The sequence below is a fragment of the Lycorma delicatula genome, chromosome 4 (genome assembly GCF_047948215.1).
Source record: "Lycorma delicatula isolate Av1 chromosome 4, ASM4794821v1, whole genome shotgun sequence".
In the NCBI taxonomy this organism is placed as follows: Eukaryota; Metazoa; Arthropoda; class Insecta; order Hemiptera; family Fulgoridae; genus Lycorma; species Lycorma delicatula.
Genome location: NC_134458.1, coordinates 72,300,423 through 72,322,031, shown reverse-complemented (window position 1 = coordinate 72,322,031; position 21,609 = coordinate 72,300,423). Strand labels below are relative to the sequence as shown.

The window sequence follows — 21,609 nt, the reverse complement described above, 5'->3', positions numbered from 1 at the left end:
AGACTTTCCTCACTCAAATTGTTCTTCTCTTGATTTATTGTCAGTTTCTTGAATTTACATGCAGTTAAACATTATACGCATGCTGTCTTACGTAATCCGTTAATGATGTAATATGAAAGTAACAATCAAGTTTTTGTTCTATTGCCTATTGCATTCTAACTTTATTATTTTCAGATTAGATTTGTGAAAATTTTTAGATTTCTGAAGAACCATTCTCAGATTTTACAAATTAATTTTGAAAATTAGAAATCCTCTAGGAACCAAACTTTTCTTAATACTTACCTTTTATTAAAATTTAACGTAGTGTGTTATGTTTTTAATTGTAATTTTTATCATTAATTCTTGCATAACTGGATTACAATTATATTAATCAACCTACAGATATGATTAATCATGTTTACTTGTGTAAGATGCCAAGGATTATTCTTAATGTGATAAAAGTGTAATGTATTGAAATTTAGAACAGCAAAGTTGTATTTTGTCTTGACTTAAGGGCTGATCCAGCCACCACTTATGTCTTTGTACTGCTTTATAGATCATTATGTCTTTGTACTGCTTTATAGATCATAATCACTTGCAGGTCATACAGATCGTGGTTCACTTTCACTGTAGACTGTCTAGCTATAAACACAAGATTGCATAATCAAACAGATGAGATTGTCAATTGATTGTAACAGTATTGAGCAAAAATTGTACATCTGTCATCCAGGGTTCAAAAACAAAAAGGGTCATAATGCCTCTTAGTGGTTGTGTTTAGTATTTATAAATATATGTTGGTGGTGTGTGTTGACCATCTTAAATTTATGCTCAACAAATATTTTGTTTCCTTCAGAAAATGAAGAACCAGCCATATAAAAACAGGTGTAACATCAATAAAGGAGTAATTTTGTCCACTCCTGGAATGTATGGCATATAGAAGTATCCTCCTGAAGTATAAATGAATCAGGTGCCAGATCCTCACTCAAGGTGTGAATGAATCTAAAAGAAACTGATTTAATTTTTAAAAACAAGAAATAGTTCAGATAATGTAACTTAATTTGGATTAGGGATTTGTTGCAAATCAGTCATGTAGATACAGAATTTTTAGGGAAAATCTATTTAAAGAAAAACTCTTTTGTTCTTCATAAGCTTTTTATTTACTTAATAAAACTTTGAATGATTATGTCAGATTTCTTATTGATGACATAAATGAATTGCTTTCAGCAGTTATAATAAAATTCCTCAATTATACTGGTATATAATGTATTGTGTATGTAAAATATCTGTTTTTGAATGATTTTTTGTCATTGTAAAACATTTTTTGTGTGTAACTTACAGGGACAAACCCATTCAGGGACAATGCCAGTTTATTATGCTCCTGGTGGTGGCCAGAATGCTACAACACGATACCAGCCTCCACCAGCACCCGCACCAGCAGTTCCTCCTCCTTATCAACCTATTGCACAACCTGAAAGAAGTAAGTGGTTTTTCTATCTAATTATTTCACGGTTGGAAACTGTATATACATCTTGGTTAGAATGGGTTTTTACCCATTCATCACTACAAGATGTTCTGTAATTTCCATTTCAATCTGAACAAATATTTTTTAATTCAGATATATCTTACAACAAAAGTTTAATGTAATGTTAAAGATTGTTTAACATTAAATCCTACATTTTTAGTTTCTGATTATATTTTGAACGTTTGTCAGTTGATACATTCCAGAATTAAAAAAGGCCAGGATATTTTTATTTTCAAATATATCTTGTTTTATGTATTTTTATCATCAAATCATTTATTTGTAAAATGCATTTTTAAATAAATAATTTTTCTGATCATCTTATCTTCAAGGACTTGTCTTATTGCTCCTTTGTAAACCAGTAAACTGCAGCCCTTTCAATCTTATAGTTCTGAAACACTTGGAATATTTCAGAGAGTAGCACTCTGTAAATAAAAGATTGTGAAGGAAGGATAAAATTGGAAAAGAAGGAAAATCAAAACAGAGGAAGCCAGTTTTAATAAACTGGTTTCTATAGATCGCTTAATTTAATTAATGTTGGATGCAGTTTCATTTGTATTTATTGGTAGGTAATTATTAAGTAAAGCAGTCTGTGACAAAAACGCTTATGTATAAAATGAGATTATTTAAAAATTAAACTTGCACCTTTACTATTAACAATTTTCTTGTAATATTGAAAAGTCCTGTTCTGTAATAATATTTAATTACTGTATTATTATGTTATATATATATATATATATATATATATATATATATATATGTATACATTAATATAATTACATTACACATATTATTATTATTATTAAAATATCTCTTAAAAAATAAAGATTACCCAAAATCTCATAAAATGCATAAATAGAGTAATTGGAAAATTTGATGATTTAGTCCAGTAAGTATTAAAACTAGTATTTATTAATATTACTTTGAATTAAAAATGTATCTCTTAAATGTAAAAAAAAACATAACGGTTTTAAAAAATGTAATGTTTAGAACTGTTAATACATTGCACAGGTAAATTGATTGCAAGCAAACAAGCAATCAGTGAGGCTAACTCATGATTTTTTAGGTTGGTTTGAGTGAGTTAAATTTGCTTAGATTTTGCCTATTTTTTTTTCAAATTTTGATCTAGGGTTGTTGTACTTAATTGATGTTGATTTTCTATTTCAAATGTGTTGGATTGTAATACTAAAGAAAAAGTTTTAATAGTGTGTAGTATTAAGCAGATCATTTGTTGTTTTTTTTTTTTTAAATCAAATAAATGTTATTTATTATTATTTTTTTTTTTGTTTACAAAAGTTTCTTAACTAATGTATTTTTGATTTTCATTAATATTATATTTACTGAATGATATTATTTTTCGGAAATAAAATTTACTTTTTTTATTTTTAGGTGGTGGATATAATAGTAATGACTGCAGTTTAGCCTACCCTCAATCAGCTCTTCATATGTTCTATAATCCTCAGTGTAACAAGTAAGTTGAGAATTTATTAGTTTTTTATTAATTTATTTATTTTTTGCTGGAGGAGTAGGAAATCTGGATATACTCAATAAGTACACTGGCTGCTAGTTAGGTTTTTGTGCAATTCCTGGTCAGGAGATATAATTAAATTATGTTTCCAATGAGTATCAAGTGTCCGTGATATTCAGCGGCTCCTTGAGACATGAACAACCTTCCACAAGGAATTCTCTTTGGAAGATTAAATTGTTTACCATGTAGCTTGGGGGTATAAGATTAATTTCAGTTTAACCATTTAGTAAAAGTAGATTACAATTAAAAAATATTAATAGAAAAGTATTAATTATATTTATTTTTTTTAATCTTTAATCATGTCTAACGTAAGTCAAGGTATGTCATAGTTAGATTTAAAAAGTAAAGTAATTAATTTTGGCTGTCTAGCATTTTTATTGACTGCTAGCCGGTCATGCTCACTTTGCTCACCAGACTGTCTAGCCAGGGGGCTCTGCCCCCTGGACGTGTTTATATCCTCATGTTTGTGACAATATTAAGTATTTTGCAGAAATATTTTAAGAAAAGAAACATTAGTTGGGTGTAGAGAATATTTTTCTGAACATTTTGGTGGTTTTATATTTAAAATAGGCATAAGGAGTGAGTAGATATAGAATTTAATAGTTCTTGACAAAAATATAATGTTAAATGCTAGCCTTATTGATGACAGGGAGTTGGCTTAGGAACACTGTCTTGTTCGTTTAGTCTTGTGTTTATTCATGTGAAGTTGTGCTAGTTGCCAGTCCAGTCCAGCTGGTGCAGAGCGGATCACGTGATGTGGCAGGTGGCTACGCACAAATGACTCTCCTGCTAAATAAAAAACACTTTTTTTACTGCTAAATATTAACTAAATCCCTTTCTTTTATTAATGAAATAAAATAAGTGATATTAATAAATAATAACACTGATAAACATAATTTTTGTTTCCTAACATGCAATACATGATTTAATCTGTTTTTTGATACTGAAAATGAATATGAATTCAGAATCTTTCTATCACCTATCATTTTTGAAAAAATTGTTAAATTTTAAAGGATTTTTTTATTTTTAACATATAGTTACATTTTAAGCTCCTATATTGTATTTTGTTAGCTCATTTTTTATTGTTTTGTTGTTTATTGTTTATTGTTAACATAATCTGTAAGCTATAAATAAACAATACTAGACAAAGAATTAAATCATATCATAGTCACATATTATGACATCATATCTAATACTTCATGGCCTTCATGGACAAGATTATCATGTCTGTACCTATGGTTTGGCGTGAACCAAAGGATCATGTAACCGATTGTTACTTTTGTTTATCAAGTGTGTCTGGAATTTCTAAAATATCCTTACTGCAATCTGCAATCAGGCCTGAACCTCACAGTGAAGTTATTCCAGTTCCTGAGCCACCTGTGAATGTATGTCTCGAAAGCAGCGATGAAGAATCAGGCAGTACTGAAGATAACAATGATTTTAATTTTTAATTATCTTCCAGTAAGCCATATCTTATATCACAAGGTGAATTAAATGACTTGGTTAGGGATTTAAATTTATCAAAAGATCAAGCTGGACTGTTAGGATCAAGACTGCAAGGTTGCAGTACTTTATTGATGAAAATAATTTGGTTTATTGCACAAATTTGATAAGCTTATGTTGCACTTAGGACAAGTTCATAAACCTGAGGTCTGGCGCCTTTTCATAGATTCATCCAAGTGTAGTTTAGAAGTGGTTCTACTACACATCAGTAACAAATATCCTTCGATACCAATCACTTTGATATTAATTTGAAAGAGACATATGATGTGATGAAAAACGTTCTTGAAAAAATAAATTATAAAAATCATAGCTGGAACATATATGGTGATTTTAAAGTTATAGCTATTTTGTTAGGCATGCAGTTAGGTTATACTAAGTACATGTGTTTTATTTGCAAATGGGACAGTTGAGCTATGGATAAACATTATATTACCAAAGAGTGAAAGAAACGAGACAACTTAACTTCAAATGTGAAAAATATTATTCATGAGCCCTTAGTTGAACCCAAAAAAATATTTTTACCCCCTCTCCATATCAAGCTAGGACTGATGAAAAATTTTGTAAAACTAATGAAGAAGAATAGTCTTGGATTTTTGTACATCAGGCAGAAATTTCAGAATGTAAGTGAAGGAAAAATTAAAGAAGTAATATTTATTGGTCCTCAAATAAGAGAGTTGGTCAAAGATGATGTATTTAACTTGATGTTAAATAATGTAGAAAGTGCAGCTTGAGCTTCATTGAAAGACGTTTGCAAAAGTTTTCTTGGCAAAAAAAATTTGACAATTACCGTAGTATTGTTAGTCAACTTTTTACTTCATACAGAGCTATGGGATGTAATATGTCTTTGAAAATACATTTCCTCCACTCACATCTGGATTTTTTCCCGGACAACTTTGGAGACATGTTGACGAACGTGGTGAATGTTTTCACCAAGACATTTTGGTGATGGAAAGCCACTATAAAGGGAAATGGAATACTGACATGCTAGCTGATTACTGTTGGACATTAATTCAGGATGTGCCTGAGGCTATTTATAAAAAAAAGCATCAGTGAAATCATTGTAACACAGGTATGGCCATGCAAAAGTATAAATTTTACAGATTTTAACTATATTTTCCCTTAATTTTTTTTTTAAGGGTAATTTATTTACTAAGGGTGATAGAAAAATTGTATTTACAGAACTGTAATGTACGCAAAAAAGCAATTCAAGAAATGGTATTACACTTGAGAAACATTAAAAAATATTTTTTTTTTGTCTTATCAGTGTAATTATAATAAATAAATAAAAATACAAATATGAAATATAAATAAAAATAATTTACGGTTAGAAATTCAATTAAATGGAACTTTAATTAATTGACACTGGACTGCTTCTAGTTGGAGAGAGTCATGTGCGACAGCTGTCTCACGCTAAATAAAGAATTCTTTTTTGTACTGCAAAATATTAACTAATATTTTCTTTCTTTTATTAATAAAATTAAATAAATAAAATGAATAAATAATAATCAGTAAATAAAAATACAAATATAAAATATAAATTAAAATAATCTCTGCTTAGAAATTAAATGAAATAATTTATAAATTAATTGACAACAGACTCCTTCTAGTGGGAGTGAGCCATGGCTGAGCCATGTGCAATGGCTCTCATGCTAAATAAAGAATCATTTTTTTTACTGCTAAATATTATCTAATAATCCCTTTCTTTTATTAATAAAACTAAATAAATAAAATTAATAAATAATAACTAAGTAAATAAAATTACAAATATGAATACAAATAATATACATTTAGAAATTAAATTAAACAATCTGTAAATTAATTGACAACAGACTGCTTCTAGCAGCAGTTCAAAAGGTAAAAGTAGAGTGGAAGATTATTTTTTCATCCACTCAAGATTACAAGATTATATTTTCTCAGTTAAAATTTTCTTGCATTAAAAAAAAATTGGCCAGAAGTTTATTTGTATAAATATTTAATAAGTTAAATGTTTTTGTTAATAAGTAATTTTATAGAACATGGGAATTAAGATACTAACTTGAAAATAATTCTTATTAGTAGAAATTATAATTTTTTTCACTTCTCTGCTTTCAAATAAAATAAGGGAAAAGTATTAGCTTTAATTTTGCATTCTGTTTAACCATTACATTTAATTAATCGAAATACAACAAAAAAAAAACAAATATGTGATTTGATTTTCACAAAATTATTTTTAAAAACACAACAGCTGTTTTGGTACACAGTACTTTCATCAGGTGTTACAAAAGAATACTAATATTAAAAGTATGATCTTTTGTTGTGATGGATTTTCATCAAGTAACTACTTCATCCATCAGTTATTTAAAATTATTTTCACTTTCATTTAAAGATGTGTGATGTAAATAATTTTTAAGTTAAATTCATTACCGTTAGAATGATAATGGGGAAAGTTTTAGCAATTGACTGTTGAGCGAAAGAAAAATATTCAGGAAAAGGTTAATCTAGTATGTACATGCATGCGTTTATACATTGTGCATTGGACATGTTTATCTGCACTGCAGCCAGTCAGATTTTCTGTTATCAGTTTAACTCAGGGTCTTTGTAATTTACTTGTGAATGGATTTAGTAGTGCGGTATAAATTCTGCTGAGTAGTTAGTAGTAGGCTCTGATTATTTAGTAGGGTTTGAACAACTAAATGAAACCCAAAATAGGAATTTTATATCGGTTCAATCGTGGTGGTGAAAGGCATAAATTTCTATCGTGTAGAAAAAAATCATTAGCTCTCGAAGAGTATTTAAAAGAAATAAAAAATGGAAAATAAACTTTTTCATTAATTTAGTGAATATTTTCACTATAGCGGTTTTAAGTTGTACTTTTTTTTTTTGTTTGTTTATATTTTTCCACATTTATTTATCATTAATTTTTTATGCATTTTCTATACTATTAAAGTTAATAATGAAATAGCCTTGAGTAGTTATCATTTTGTTACTCAAGAAATATTAAATGAATTAAATCTTACATACTACTCATAATAAAATGACATTTGCATTTAAATCGCATTGTAATTCATGATTTGTAGTGTAATGATTTTTCTATAGTTGCTTTTTCATTCTTTTGCTAATTTTTGTTGATTATTTTCTTTAGTTTTTTAATGGTATTTTTAAAGTAAAAACCGTTTGTGCTGGTGTTCTTAATTCTATTATATTTAGATTTTATTTTGAGTTGTTTTTTCTATATTTTATTCAAAACATTATAGAATATAAAAGAAATGTTTTGATAAAAAATTTTAAAATGATAAATGAAGGCAGACATTTTATTATAATTGGAAAAGTGTTCTGCTTTATTTTTTGTTTGATGTTTATTATAAGTATTTTACGACTTTTACTGTTGTACACTCCACAGTTTGTTTACTTTACAGATCATTCAATGTACTTTTGTTTGCTATTATTTATTTGTTTGTATTTTTTTTTTCCACAAAATAGAATAAATCACTTGAAGATATTGTAGTCTAGTAAATAAGGTACAAAGTAGTGAATTTGATCTAAGTCTGAAACATTAAAAGATTAAATAATTTCATCTTCTTGGAACCTAGGTTCAGTTTAATGTTTTAGGTTATGATTTAACTTTTACTATAGGTAACTTACAAAACTTGTGTAATCTGGAATTTGGTAGGCAGAATATTTGGTGATACCGTGAACTTTTATAACTGTTTTTCATCATAATTATTTATTGTTTTTTCATATGAAATATTTGTTCACTACCTTTATATCAAAAGTAATAGTTATCAGATAGATAGAAAGGAATAGTTATCAGATGAAAATTTAATGTTTCCAGATTCCTTTTCTTCTGGCTTTTTTATACCTGCGAGCTAACTGAATCCGACAATGCTGCACTTTGATGATCACCATGATAGTTTTTAAAATTTATTACTATAAATATTTGTTAATATAAACTATTATTTATTACCATAAATATTAAGTATTTTAAAAACTTTATTACCGTAATAATTTTTTAAAATCGAAACAAAAATATTTGCTTATTATAATTTCCCTTCTAGTATTATTATTGTAATTTATCTAACTTGATGAGACATGAATGTGTGCAACTTGTAGTTTCTGATGTCTTCATTAAAAAACAATTGCAGAAATTATTTATGTTATTTATTATTATGTTTTATTTGTTTATTTATTTTGGAATGATAAATTTAAAAAGTTAGGAATTTGAAATTCAGCAGTTCCATTTAAAATTCTATAACTAACTCTTTAAATTTTCAAATAGCCAGGTAATTGGTTTCACATGCTATAATTAGTCAAAATAAGGCCTTCAGAATCGGAGCTGTAGAAACAGGCTCTTTTTTGCAGATTTAAGTAAAAAATCTCTCGAATAAAGTGTGTGAAAAAATGTTTTAATATAGTTAATAAGCACAAAACCAAACGATAAATTCTTATGCGTACTTTATGAGAATTTGTCATTTCTAAGGCATTAATCCTCAAACTTGTCTCCATATCATATTTCATCGGATAGTATAGTTCAGCGTTTCTCAACCTGGGGAAATTAGCCTACAACTTTACATGTAAACAATAATGAAATCATTTTAGGAGAAAAAAATCATTTATTATAAACATTTTACTTACATTTATTTCTTTACACATGTAAAGAAAATAATGAGGTGGTTGAGTTTGTTTTTCATTTAAAAGTTTTTCCATAGGTCGTTCTATATTAGAAACAAACAAAAACAAATTGTTTTCAAATGATAAAAGACGATTCCTATATTTAATTTTTAGTACAACCTTGGACAAAAAACCCTTTTCTCAGAGGTAAGATTTGGTGAAAGGGATTAATAATTTCAATGCTTCTGTGACTAAATTTCCATATTCACTTTGATGAGCAAGCCAAAACTTATCTAAATCTTCGGATTTGAATTGTAGTTGTAAATGTTTTATTGGCAGACATTCTAATGAGCTTGTCATGAATTTAAATGTCTAACTGGTAACTTAGCAGCTGTAACAATGTTTTCACCAAATGGATTCAGTACCCATCTCTTCGAGAAATCATTTTTATCTTCTGGAAACGTCTCCTCCAACTGAAATTTTAGCTAACATCTAAATGCATCTTCATGCTAACCAAACTGCGGTAAGTAATAGTGTCTTCTTCATTCAGATTTTTCTCAATATACTTGTTAGCAAAAATGAGTGGAAAACTTACTTTGATGGCAAATAATCCAGATATCAAGCTTCTTAATGAAAGCATGAACTTTGTCATTAGTAAAATGTTTTTATCACGTCCTTTAAATTCATTTTCAAGTCATTTAAATAAAAAATACATCAGCTAAGTAAACCAACAGCAACATATACTCATTCTGTAAAAACATTAAGAATGATATTTGTTTACCTTGGAAAAATATTGTTAATTCATCACGCAATCCCAATAACTGGTTAACTCTTTCCCCCTGATATCCACCTGACTTCTATATGGAAAAGAAGAGATTTTTCTTTTCACCCATTTAATTGCATAGTTTAGCAAACAGCTGCAGCTAAATGGTTTTAACTAGGTTTCATTGAGTTGGGGTGAGGGTCGTGAAATATTCATTGTATTTTTTTTTACTTTTTGGGGTTTGTGGAGCTAAAAAGGTTGAGAATTGCTGGTATAGTTGAATTATTTGCTACTAAAGTTATGAAGCTTTGAAATAGTTTTGTATTTTAATCATTTATTCATATACCATACCATAAGTAATAATGGAACCTTACTATTATGCCATACTGAAGGACATCATGGGGTTCATGAAATCTTTTGTACAATGTGAACAGTATTTTATGTTTTTAACTCTGCAATATTTTGGGATAAAGTTTAACTGATAAAATTAATCATAACATAGTAGTATGTTATAATTTTTTACTAAACATTGTACAAAATTTGTGGTGTTTTTAAAAATAATCTTTTTTCATACTCTTGAAAAATTTCAAATTTTTGTCCTATTTTGAATTTTTTTTTGCATTAATGGAAGGTAAATTTTTGTAGCATAAATAATGAATTTACTTTATTTACTTAGTAAGTTTTGTTTCTCTGCGTTGTAAAATCAGTTACATATTAACACAGTGTTTCTCAACCTGTGGGGTTCGCTTCACGGGGTGGGGGGGCGAGCATACTGAAAAGATTATAAAAAAATTATTAATTTACTGAAATGAAAACTAAACAAAATACATTCTGACATATACACATCTATACTCATATAATACACTGATAAATAGGATTGTATCAGTACTGTAAAATATATTTAATAATCAACTTATCAATACTAAATTAAAAACAAGTTTAATAATTATTAGTGATTGCCTTGGGCCTGTCTTGTAGAGCAAAATTTTTCGAAGAAAGGATTAATATTAGAAATAGACATTCAGAGTTATTTTTTTATGTTTAGCTGAGATCTATATTTTATCTTTAAAGCAGGCACTGTAGAAAATCTGGTTTCACAAACGTAGATGTTGGAAAACAGTAATAGTATACAAAGTGCTCTTGTTTTAAGTGCAGAAGACTCATCATCCACCCCTGCCCAAAATTCAAAGATTGATTTATTACTAAATTGTCTTGATTTCACCACTTGCTATGAAGTATATGAAGATTTCTTCTTTGGCAATTGAGACCCCTTCGGGAGTATTTTGAAATGGATCCCTAACCCACTCGTAACTTGCTACCAAGTTGTCGTCAGCAAGAAAATACTTTTTAAAATTCTTTGCCTGCATGGCTAAATGATTTTCAATGGTTACAGAAATAACTTTCATATGTTGTTCTTCAGCCTTGTAAGTTTTAACACATACATACACATTTGCAAACATTTCTAGCTTTAAATTTCTGCTCCAGTTTTCTACAAAAAGCATTAACCTTATTACTTATATCCAACATATGTGTATTTGCTACTTGGAATTGAAGATTCAAGGTATTTAATTTCTCGAATATGTCGACCAAGTAGCTCAATTCCATCAAAAATATACCATGTTGAAACTTCTTGGCTTCAGGTTGGATTTCCTCTTCTAGAAAAATGGCGACTTCATCTCTTAATTCATAAACACATTGCAAAAATTTCCCACATGATAACCATCTTGCCTCGCAATAAAATAGTAACGCTGAATGTACTGCACCTGTCTTAACAAAATGCAGAAAAGATTCTTGATTTTAGGGGTCTCAGTTTTACTGTATATAATTTACTGTGGTTACAACCCATCGTTGGCACAATATTCTGACCAGGACTCATATTTTTAGAAGCCAGTGCTTCTCTGTGGATCATGCATTGTGTCCAGACACTGTTGAGATTTTTGTTTCACAAGTGCTTGTTCACTTTGGAATCTTCCAAACATTGAACGAACACCATCGGTGCATATTCCAACGCAATTTTTCCACTCTACGTTTGCCTCATTTATAAAATAATTTAAGATAATAAATCATGCAAGTGTTGTTGCTTTGAGTTCTATTGGTTTGCAGAAAAGTAGTTCTACTGCTTGCACATCATCACAAAATCAAACATAGGCAATGAAATGAGCATCTTTATTGCTATCTGTTGCTTCATCAAGCTGAATTGAAAACAATTTTTCACGCAACTTCCTGAAAAGCTGATGCTGTACATCTTCAACTACCTCACCAATTTGATGGGCAACAGTACCATTTGATAGAGGTATGACTGCAGTTTTTTGACAAAATTATCTCCAAACATAAGTTTCTACAATCTCGATTGCAGCTGGCAAAATAAGCTCTTCACCAATGGTGTGAGGGTTTTTTTACAACTGGTTATTTTATATGAATCTTTGTAAGAGGCAAGTAAAGCTTTTTCATTCACAAAGTTTTTTAAAATGATGTTTGCTTTTCATATGATTTTAATTTTAATTCAAAGAATTCTCGGGATTTGTTAATGTACTCATTATGAAGTGTTTCCAAATGTCATTTAAGTTTATTAGATTTCATGCTTTCTGGAATTGAATAAGGTGCAGCATTTATACACGTTTGCGCAGACAGTTGCGCTGATGTTCCAGAATGTTTGAGACAAATCAGAACTTCTTGTGAAGCCCCAATAATTTATCATATGGTGGACGTAAGACAGAAAGCAATAGAGAGGCATTGATTCTGGTTTTGTCAATGCAGCAGATCGGTGTTGTCAAATTCAGTAAAGCATCAAAAGTGCCAAATATCAAATATAGCTTTAACGTCAAAATACATTATTATTGTATGAGAGTGATGGGCTGCGTGATGAAAATTATGATTGAAAATACTGAAAGGTTGAGAAACGCTGTATTAACAAATTATGATTTTTACATGTAATTTTTCTGCTTAATTTCATTTGAGTGAGAGTTTTTGGAATAATTTGTACGGTAACTATGATTTTTAGTATTTTCTATAATAATGCAATGGAACCTTCCTTGTCTAGATATTAACTGCAAATTAATTTGTAAGGAGATTTTTAATACTGCTGATGAGCAGCTCAGAAGAAATCAGTGATGTTTGTTTTAATGTCCTAAAAGTCCTCTTTTGTAAATCAGATTACTTCTGAATTACTAATAAAATAATTAGAAAATAGTATTTAAATAATAATACCAGTTATCCAAAACAATAAAACTTAAATAAAAAAATAAGCTTGAATTATAATTTGGTCAGTTGTGATTAGAAACAAATTTTAATATTTTGTTTAATTAAAAATTATTTTTCTAAATGATGAAAATTTAATTACACTTAAAAATTTTAAGTGTAAAATTACACTTGTAAATTTAATTATGATTTTAATTAATTAAAATTTTTAACACTTTCACAAACCTTTTGTCTTTGTAACAAAACATGCCATTTAGCATATCGGATGTTTTCGCAGACAACTCTGTAAATTTAGAAGAGAATGGTGAAATGTGTGCCATCTGCTGAAGTTTTCACCAAAAGTATTGAAAACTAAAATAGTGCATTTATAAATGTTTAATAATACTGCATGTAAAAATTTACATGGAACAGTTGACTTTTTGATAAAACAAGTTTACCAGAATTTTGGAAAAGTATTTTTTATCAAATATTTTGCTCTTGTGGATATTATAATCTAAGTTATGCTTATAAATTGTTTTAAAAATTTTATTTATAGTATAAAAGGGTATTAGAAATTTATTTAGTAATGCGAGACAGCTAAAACAATCAGTAGGGTAAATGTATGTTTTTTGCATTAGCATTGAAAGTGATTTATAATTTTTTTCCTAGTAATTGACGTGTAATCTAAGGTTAATAATATTTTTTAATTTTTTCATAGCGGTAGCCCTCCTACTAGTCAAGGAGGATCAGCATGGGGAAGTGGTGGTAATGGCCCTCCTCTTGTTTTACAGTATCCAGCTGCACCTACACCACCTCAGGTTTGTGTGACCTTTCATTATAAAAATAATAATAATAATTATAATTTAATATTGATAGTAAGATCGTGGAATGACAGAATTTTACTAACAAAACTTTATTTAACCTTGTATTATGAGTATAGTTTGAAGTAGAAAGTTTGAAGTGTTAAAAATTCTGACTTATTAATTTGTGTAGGTATGAGTTATAAGATTAGAGAAAACTTTCTGTGGTTTAAGTAAGCCTTAGTGGCATTAATGTAGCAGTAGTGGTAAAAGCACTGTCACGACATTAATGCAGATAATTGTAGCATTAACTTTGTAGTTACAACTTTAGTGACAGCATCTGATTTAACAACTGATTAATCTTAATGTTCAATTTATTATCAGAACTGGTTTCTATATTACACAAGGAAACACTTCAGTTTACCTATTTTGACATTTGTATGATATTTTGGTTAGATATTTCCTTTTATATCACCCTAAAAATCTCTTACGTGATTATATGTTACTTGCTGTGTTTGGTTTGATTACATTAAATCATATTAGTGAATTGTGATTTAGATTTTTATAAAAATTATAGCCTTTTGATTTTAATATTTAGTAATGGAAATGAGTGTAGACAACATTAATTTGAATTAAGAAGACATATATATGCTTTAACTTTATCAGATTCCAACAATAAATTGAGCTTTTTCCATAATGTTATAAAAAAATAACTTCAGTTTTTTGCAAATAGTTTTTTTTTTCATTTACATCTACACAAAATTAGAAAAAAAATTTTTATATTTTGAAATCTGAGTTAGCGACATAATTTTATAATTCTGTGCAAAATTTACAAACCAAAATCAGAATGAACAAAGAAATGTTACCCAAACAAAAAATTGAGTTAGATATAAACTATATGAAATGAAAATTTTGACAGAAGGACAAAGATTTTTGTATGATTTTTTTAAATCTAATTATATCTCATCTGGAAAATCAGCCACAACTTCTAAGTTACACTGTTACCATTGCAAGGTTAAAATAGTGATTTACAGTAAAGGAAGTTAATTAAGTATAATATTTTTATATAAATATTGTTTTTATGATAAAATATTTTTTATTTAAAAAAAATACTGGTTGAGTTTCTGGGCAAGATATAATTGAGAGAAATTTAGCATATTTATGTCACATCATGTAGATACATGTGGTGGCAGCTGTACTAGTAGTCTCTGTGTCAGATTTTGTAGATCAACATGATTAGGGAAGTTATCATTTTCTATTTTAATGTTAGAGTCTAATTTGTCGTTGGGGATCTTATTTATTGCCTTAGGTTCTTACTAAGGTTTTGTAATATATTATAAAATTATTTGGTTTTAGTTTTTATTGTTAAATTTTTTCTTCAGAATTTTGAATCTTTTTAATGGTTTACTATTTTTTTTTTAATATTACTAATGTTCTTTATTTTATTTATTGTTATTTTAATTTTTATAGTATTAAAATATGATTTTTCCCCTAGTTTTCTCCACTAATTTCTACTAATTGTTTTAAAATTATTTAAAAATATCATTAAAATTCCTTCTAATTACATTAGAACTACTAATATATTTCAAACTATCATTTGTAATTAGTAATCATAAATCAATATTTTTTAAGATTTGTTTCCCCTAAATCAAGATAATTGTAATTTTCATTTTTGATAATTTTGTATATCTTTTTAATATGGTATCTTTGAATATATTACAATTTCTATTATGTGCTTTTTTTTAAGTATACAAATTAGATACATAATTATAAAAAAAGAATTGTCCATAAAAAATATTCTCAAGAAACCAACGTAATGAACTAATACTATTTTTTACATTATTTCAGGAATTGATTGTGTCATTTTAAGTAACAGAAAAATTATTTTTTTTAAATTACTGAAAATAGATGAAGTTTAGTGACTGCACAATCAAGGTCCATATGGAGGACACAGATAAGGGCTTTTTGCACGGAAACGTTCATATGATCTTCCTTGTTGGGGGTTCCAATTAATGTAAATTTTATTTTTACATTTTATCCATTTATTTTAATACCATTCTGATTTATGAAAAAGTTATTTAGATCGGAGGATTGAATAAGTACAAAAATCAAGACAAGTGCGTAAGAGAGAATTTTTTAAGAACAGAGATAAAAGTTTAGGACCAGTTGATGATGCAGCTAGTTGGTAAAATTTAAATAGAGATGTAGTTGTACCAGATAGATTAATAAATTATAATTAATATTTTAAAAGATTTAGCGTAGATATTGAATATTGATGACAGGGCATAAAAAGTAAACATCAACCTTGAATAAGCCAAGGATGCATACAAAAAATTTGTATATGGTAACAATAAATGATTAGTAGAATCTGGGTGTTGTTGTCATTCAAAAATTAAAAATTCCGTAAAGTGTTTGGCAAAATTTGATAAATCTTTTCTAATCTTGTCTTTTTTTTATATGGATTTATATGTAGGGTCTAATTTCTTTACAATAAAAAAAAGACATTCATTTTATATTAGTAAATTTAGTTTTTTTACCCAGTAGACATTCCTAAATGTAGTTTAATAATATTTTTATTTAATTAGTTTTTATTATATCCCACTTAATTATGATGCAAATGATGATGATTATTGCACACTTTTCTTATCCAAATAATGAAAATGAGATATTTGTTTCATTTAGACTGGGAAATTCTATGAATATTTCAACCAGATAAATGCAGTTTTATGTAATTTAACTGCCATAATACATTGCTTGCTAACAGTAATAAAAAGTGGGAGTATTGCTCTACAAAAGCTTCTTGATGTTGCATACATAATTATATGTGTATTTATTTCGAAAATAATTATTTCATTAATTATGAATGAAAAATGAGCAAAAATAATAAAAGAACCCTTAGGGTTTACTTATACTTCAGGTTTTTAGCATAGAATTTGACTTTTTGACCATCAGATCCGTGGTTGAGCTGACTTTAACATTGGACTATATGGAAATTTCATCATGCTGAAAGCAAGGAATGGATAGGTATAAATTAAAAAAAAATTTTAATTAAGCAGATGAAGAAAGCGATGTAAAGTTTAAAATGTAATTCGGAAGCATATTTCCTCCTTATACTTAAAACAGGAGTCATTTTATTAACATTTTCTTTACGATAAAGGAAAATGTTGATATATTGCTCTTAGAATAATATTTTACAGAAATTGTTACATAAAATAATGTAAGGAATTTGCCCTCAGAAAATCTGGTTGATTGTGGAATGAGGATACTGTCAACTAATTTTGTCAGCTTTTAATGCTTACTAACTTGTGCTTTTCAATTTTGTTCAGGCAGTATTTCTGTAGTTTGAAAAAAATACTTATACTATGTAATAACCCAGCCAAATGGAAATTGTATATCATAGTTCATTGGCCTCTGGAAATCAATTTGTTAAACATGACTTTAACAATCAGCATTTTTATTACTTCCTACCTTTTTTTCTAGATAATATGTCCTGTGATACAGGTATTGCAGAACCATCTCATTTCATACTTTTAATTTTGCCCAGGAGTAGTTATATTATATTATGTGTATATTTGAGGGGTATATTATGTGTAGGCATATTTATTATAATATGGAAACCTTATTTTTATTTTTTAAGGGATCGAAATGTTTCTTTTGTGGTCAACATCTTGTCAGTAAGTATTTTCTGAAAGTGCATCACAGTAAACATTATAACTACAAAAATAGCTTGAAGTAAATTCCACGAAAGGGAAATATCAATTATTTATAGCTTCTTCAATGCTATCATCAAAAACAGTAAACCATCATTAACTACTGACCAAAGGTAATATTGTTTTTACAAAGCTACATGTTTTGGATGCAAGATTAAACCAATGCCTGGTTAAACCAAACATGAATAATAATTATTTATTTACTGTATATATTATAATTACAGTATATAATAATAAAAAGTTTTAATTGTGCAAAAGTAATATCTGCACCAGGATTGACTGACTTGACAATATAAGCCCTACCACCAATGGGTAGATGAAAGTGTTTTGAGCAAATACTGAAACAACATTCATTAACAGTTTTAATCATATCACTCTTTATCGTTGCACGATTTTGTAAGTATTTCTAATAATATAATTGTTATATTAATAGCAATATGTTGTTCTGCTATTTCGTTAAACATTATTATTTTCATCTAGTTTAAGGTAATTGTAATGGTTTTTTTTTAACTCTTTGAAGTATGAGGTCTGTTTAAAAAGATCCAAACTTTTTAAATAATGCATCAACATGAAATCGTAACATTGTCTGGTGGTACAACGTTTAGTGGCATTCTTTGTGACTATAATGCCTGTGGTTGCATCATTCTACTGTGCTGATTACTTTAGGTACAACTGCCTGCTCAAATGCTTGTAGAATTTGTTTTGCCTTGTTCAATGTAGCTGATGTCCCTTAGCAATGAATCAATATTAAATTTTGCTTAAATCTTTGGAAAACATTTACTGTGACAAATGAAATAGGATTATGCTGATCACTGCATGATCCATGGGTGCTGCTATAAATGGTTTAACTGATTAAGGATGATAATCATCTTGCATGATGACCTGCATTCGAGGTTTATCGTGATAACACATATGTGACCTTTATCATGTGTGATTGCTGGTTCATAAATCACTCTGTGACTTTGTGGCCCAAGCAAAGGCAGCTGTGGCTCCTCAGCCTCCCTGCTTGCTGTACCTGCCTTCAGTAGACCTTTTTTATTTTCCAAACTGAGATCCTCTTTAAAAGGATGACAATCTGAAATAATTCAAGATAGAACAAAAAATTTGCAGATAGGTCTATGCACAAGAGGCCAGAGGCCTAACAGGAGAGGCAGTCGCATTGGGATTAGTGCATCACCGCAGGAGGGGACTTGAAATAGGTAAGGCTCACTCATTTACAGGTGTGTCTGAAAAAGTTATAATAAAAGGTTTGGGAACTTATTGAACGAACTTTATATTACAATTTTCTTGTTATTAAGATATAGAAGATAGATTGACAAACTGAATATTTAGTTACGAGTCTTTTTTTTAAATGTTGTTTAGAGTTTATGTACCCAGTATGCAGTGTACAGTAATGGCTATGGTGTGGGTGTTGGAGGATGTTATCAGTCTCACTATCCTAATTCTTCAAATCCACCACAACCTCCACTAACGTTACCACCAATCTTTCGACCTCCTAACATTCATCAGGTAGGTAGTTTAAGCTAGTTTTTTTTAATTTACTAGGCAGTCATTTATTTCCACTGAAGGTTATCTTACATAAATAAAGATAACTTCCATAGGAAATCGTTTATTTTTTCTTTATATTATTACTGGTAATTTGTTAAAGTTATTAAATTTAGATATATTTATATTGTCACAGTACATGTTCCATTATGTAATTCAACTAGCCATCTGACACAATAAAATTGAAAAGAGAAGCTGAAGAACTATTTATGAATAGTTCATTCTCTGAGTTTGACGTAATTTCTAATAAAACTGCATCTTTTTTTTAAGGATTATGAAAGACATGTCTTTTGTCATGTATTAGTACAAAAAATTAAAAATATTATTTGATGAAGAATATTTTTTAGATATTTGACGACATTTTTATTTTAGCTCATTGTAAGGTGGTTAGTTTTAACTATTGGTTGATTAAATGATTTTTTTCAAAGCAGTTTAAATTATATTAAAAACTGTACTTGTGTTCTTTGTTGTTAGAACTAATGTAACTATAGTGTCATTCATCTTGTTAGAAATGTTACAACTTTATTGTTACTAGGAAACTGTTTAGATATTTATGTAATAATTATTTCTTTTTACCTTATTGAACTCAGCATAGAGAGGATAAGTTCAGCCATTCTTGGACTCTGGCTTAAGTTTTCTGCTTGTTTTTATTTACACAAATGTATGTCGCTTATTGCTTAATGTCTTTTAGTTAGAAATACTGGACATATATGTTATTGCCACATTTTATATATATTTTTATTTATTTATTTTTTTAGACATTTTATTGAACTCAAAAATAGCCCTTTCATGAAGTAACAGTGTTCTTTGCTTAGGAAGTGAGTTAAGCCCCATAAAATTATAGTTTATTTTCCACCAACTTAAACCCACGGGATTATTCACAAATATAGCTTTGTTGATCTCTTATGAGTCATAGAACCATTTATTTTGTAGGTTAAAGTAAGCCTCGAAGAAAAAAGTCATCAAAATATTTTCCCTGAGACATCTCTTGAATCTCAGTACCAATGGTTAATTGAGTTTTTATTCCTAAGGAGCAATTTTGCTGAAGAAATGATAATACTCCAACTTGTTACTCTATCATGTAGGGGGTATTATCTAAAAAATAAAAGTAAATTATATTAAAATATACATATTTTATATATATAAATACACAAAGTACATATTAAATAGTGTAAAAAAATACCCAGATACAATGATATTTTTTTGACTGGGTTGTTAGTGTTTGAAAGAAAGTTTTGGTTGCAGTATTTTTATAAATATTTTTTTCCATTGCTATTGAAGCCAAAGCAAGGTATACTCTTTTCTCAAGAAGCTTATTTCCCAATTTTTTTTTTTATGAGGTATATTCATAAAGTAAGGGCTGTCAGCTTATATATAAATATTAGTGGGTCTGAACACAGTTTCACACATGCAGGGCCATATATCGGCTATTTACGAAGCCACTGCAGTTGTTTTGATTCAGTAGGCGTTTGCTTACCGGTGAATGCAGATCGCAATGTCCACGACAATCTTGCCAGTTGTGAAGTGCATGCTGTGATATGATTTTTTTTCAAAAGGATTTTCAACTGCTGAATTTCATCTGGAGTTGTACCTAGTGTATGGACCTACAGTAATGAGTGAAGGAAAGGTTAGATAATGGTATTGAGATTTTAAAAATGACCGTACAAATGTGCATGACAAAGAGTGGAGTGGTGCAGGCCCAGTATTCAGACCGACAAAATCGTTGAACAAATGAACTGAAAATTGCAATGTGGTCGGCGATATACAATTAGTACTCTGGCTGATGAATTTCCACATGTTAGATGTACCTCTATCCACATGATTGTCACAGAAAAGCTTGGATATCACAAATTGTGTGCAAGGTGGTTACCCAAAATGTTCACTGTCCAACACAAAGAGCAAAGAATGTGCAGTGGACAAGTATTTTTGGACTGTTGTCAACAAGATGGAAATGATTTGTTTTCCCACATTGCTACAGGCGATGAGACATGGATATCTTACACAACATAGGATCTAAACAATAGTCAATGCAGTGACGCCATTCAAGTTCCCTAAAAGTGAAAAAGTTTAAGCAATCTCTGTACTCGAGTCGAAAAATGTTGGCTACCATTTTTTGGGATGAAAAGGGCGTATTTTGATGATTTCATGAAACAGCAATTGCAGCTGACATGTACTGTGAAATGCTTACCAAACTGAGACGTGCAATCCAAAATCAACAACGCAGGAAACTGTAATCCAGCGTAATCCTCCTTTACGACGACAACGCGCATCCTCACACTGATGCCTTAACTTAGAAGATTCAGGATTTTCGTTAGGAACTTTTTGACCACCCTCCATATAGTCCTGACCTTGCATCTAGTGTCTACTTCCTCTCACATTTGAAAAATTGTCTTGGTGGACAGCAGTTTGAAAACGAAAAGGAACTCAAGACTGCTGTTATGAGAAAAAACCTTTTCTCACAAGTTAATTCTTTTTAATGACCAAACAGCCCTTACTTT

General features: G+C 28.8%; 1 protein-coding gene across 10 annotated transcripts in view; it reads left to right on the top strand.

The window, feature by feature from the left end:
* Positions 1–21,609, top strand: part of LOC142323550 (uncharacterized) — a 316,556-nt gene that overhangs the window by 234,565 nt on the left and 60,382 nt on the right. For all 10 annotated transcript variants that reach the window (XR_012756124.1, XR_012756123.1, XM_075363336.1 and 7 more), the window contains 4 exons: positions 1,318–1,456; positions 2,888–2,969; positions 13,775–13,874; positions 18,929–19,075. Coding sequence is in view for 8 of the 10 variants with exons in the window: in XM_075363336.1 (XP_075219451.1) it covers positions 1,318–1,456; positions 2,888–2,969; positions 13,775–13,874; positions 18,929–19,075 (468 nt within the window). In the remaining 2 variants the exon portion in view is untranslated. The remainder of the gene's footprint in view (positions 1–1,317; positions 1,457–2,887; positions 2,970–13,774; positions 13,875–18,928; positions 19,076–21,609) is intronic.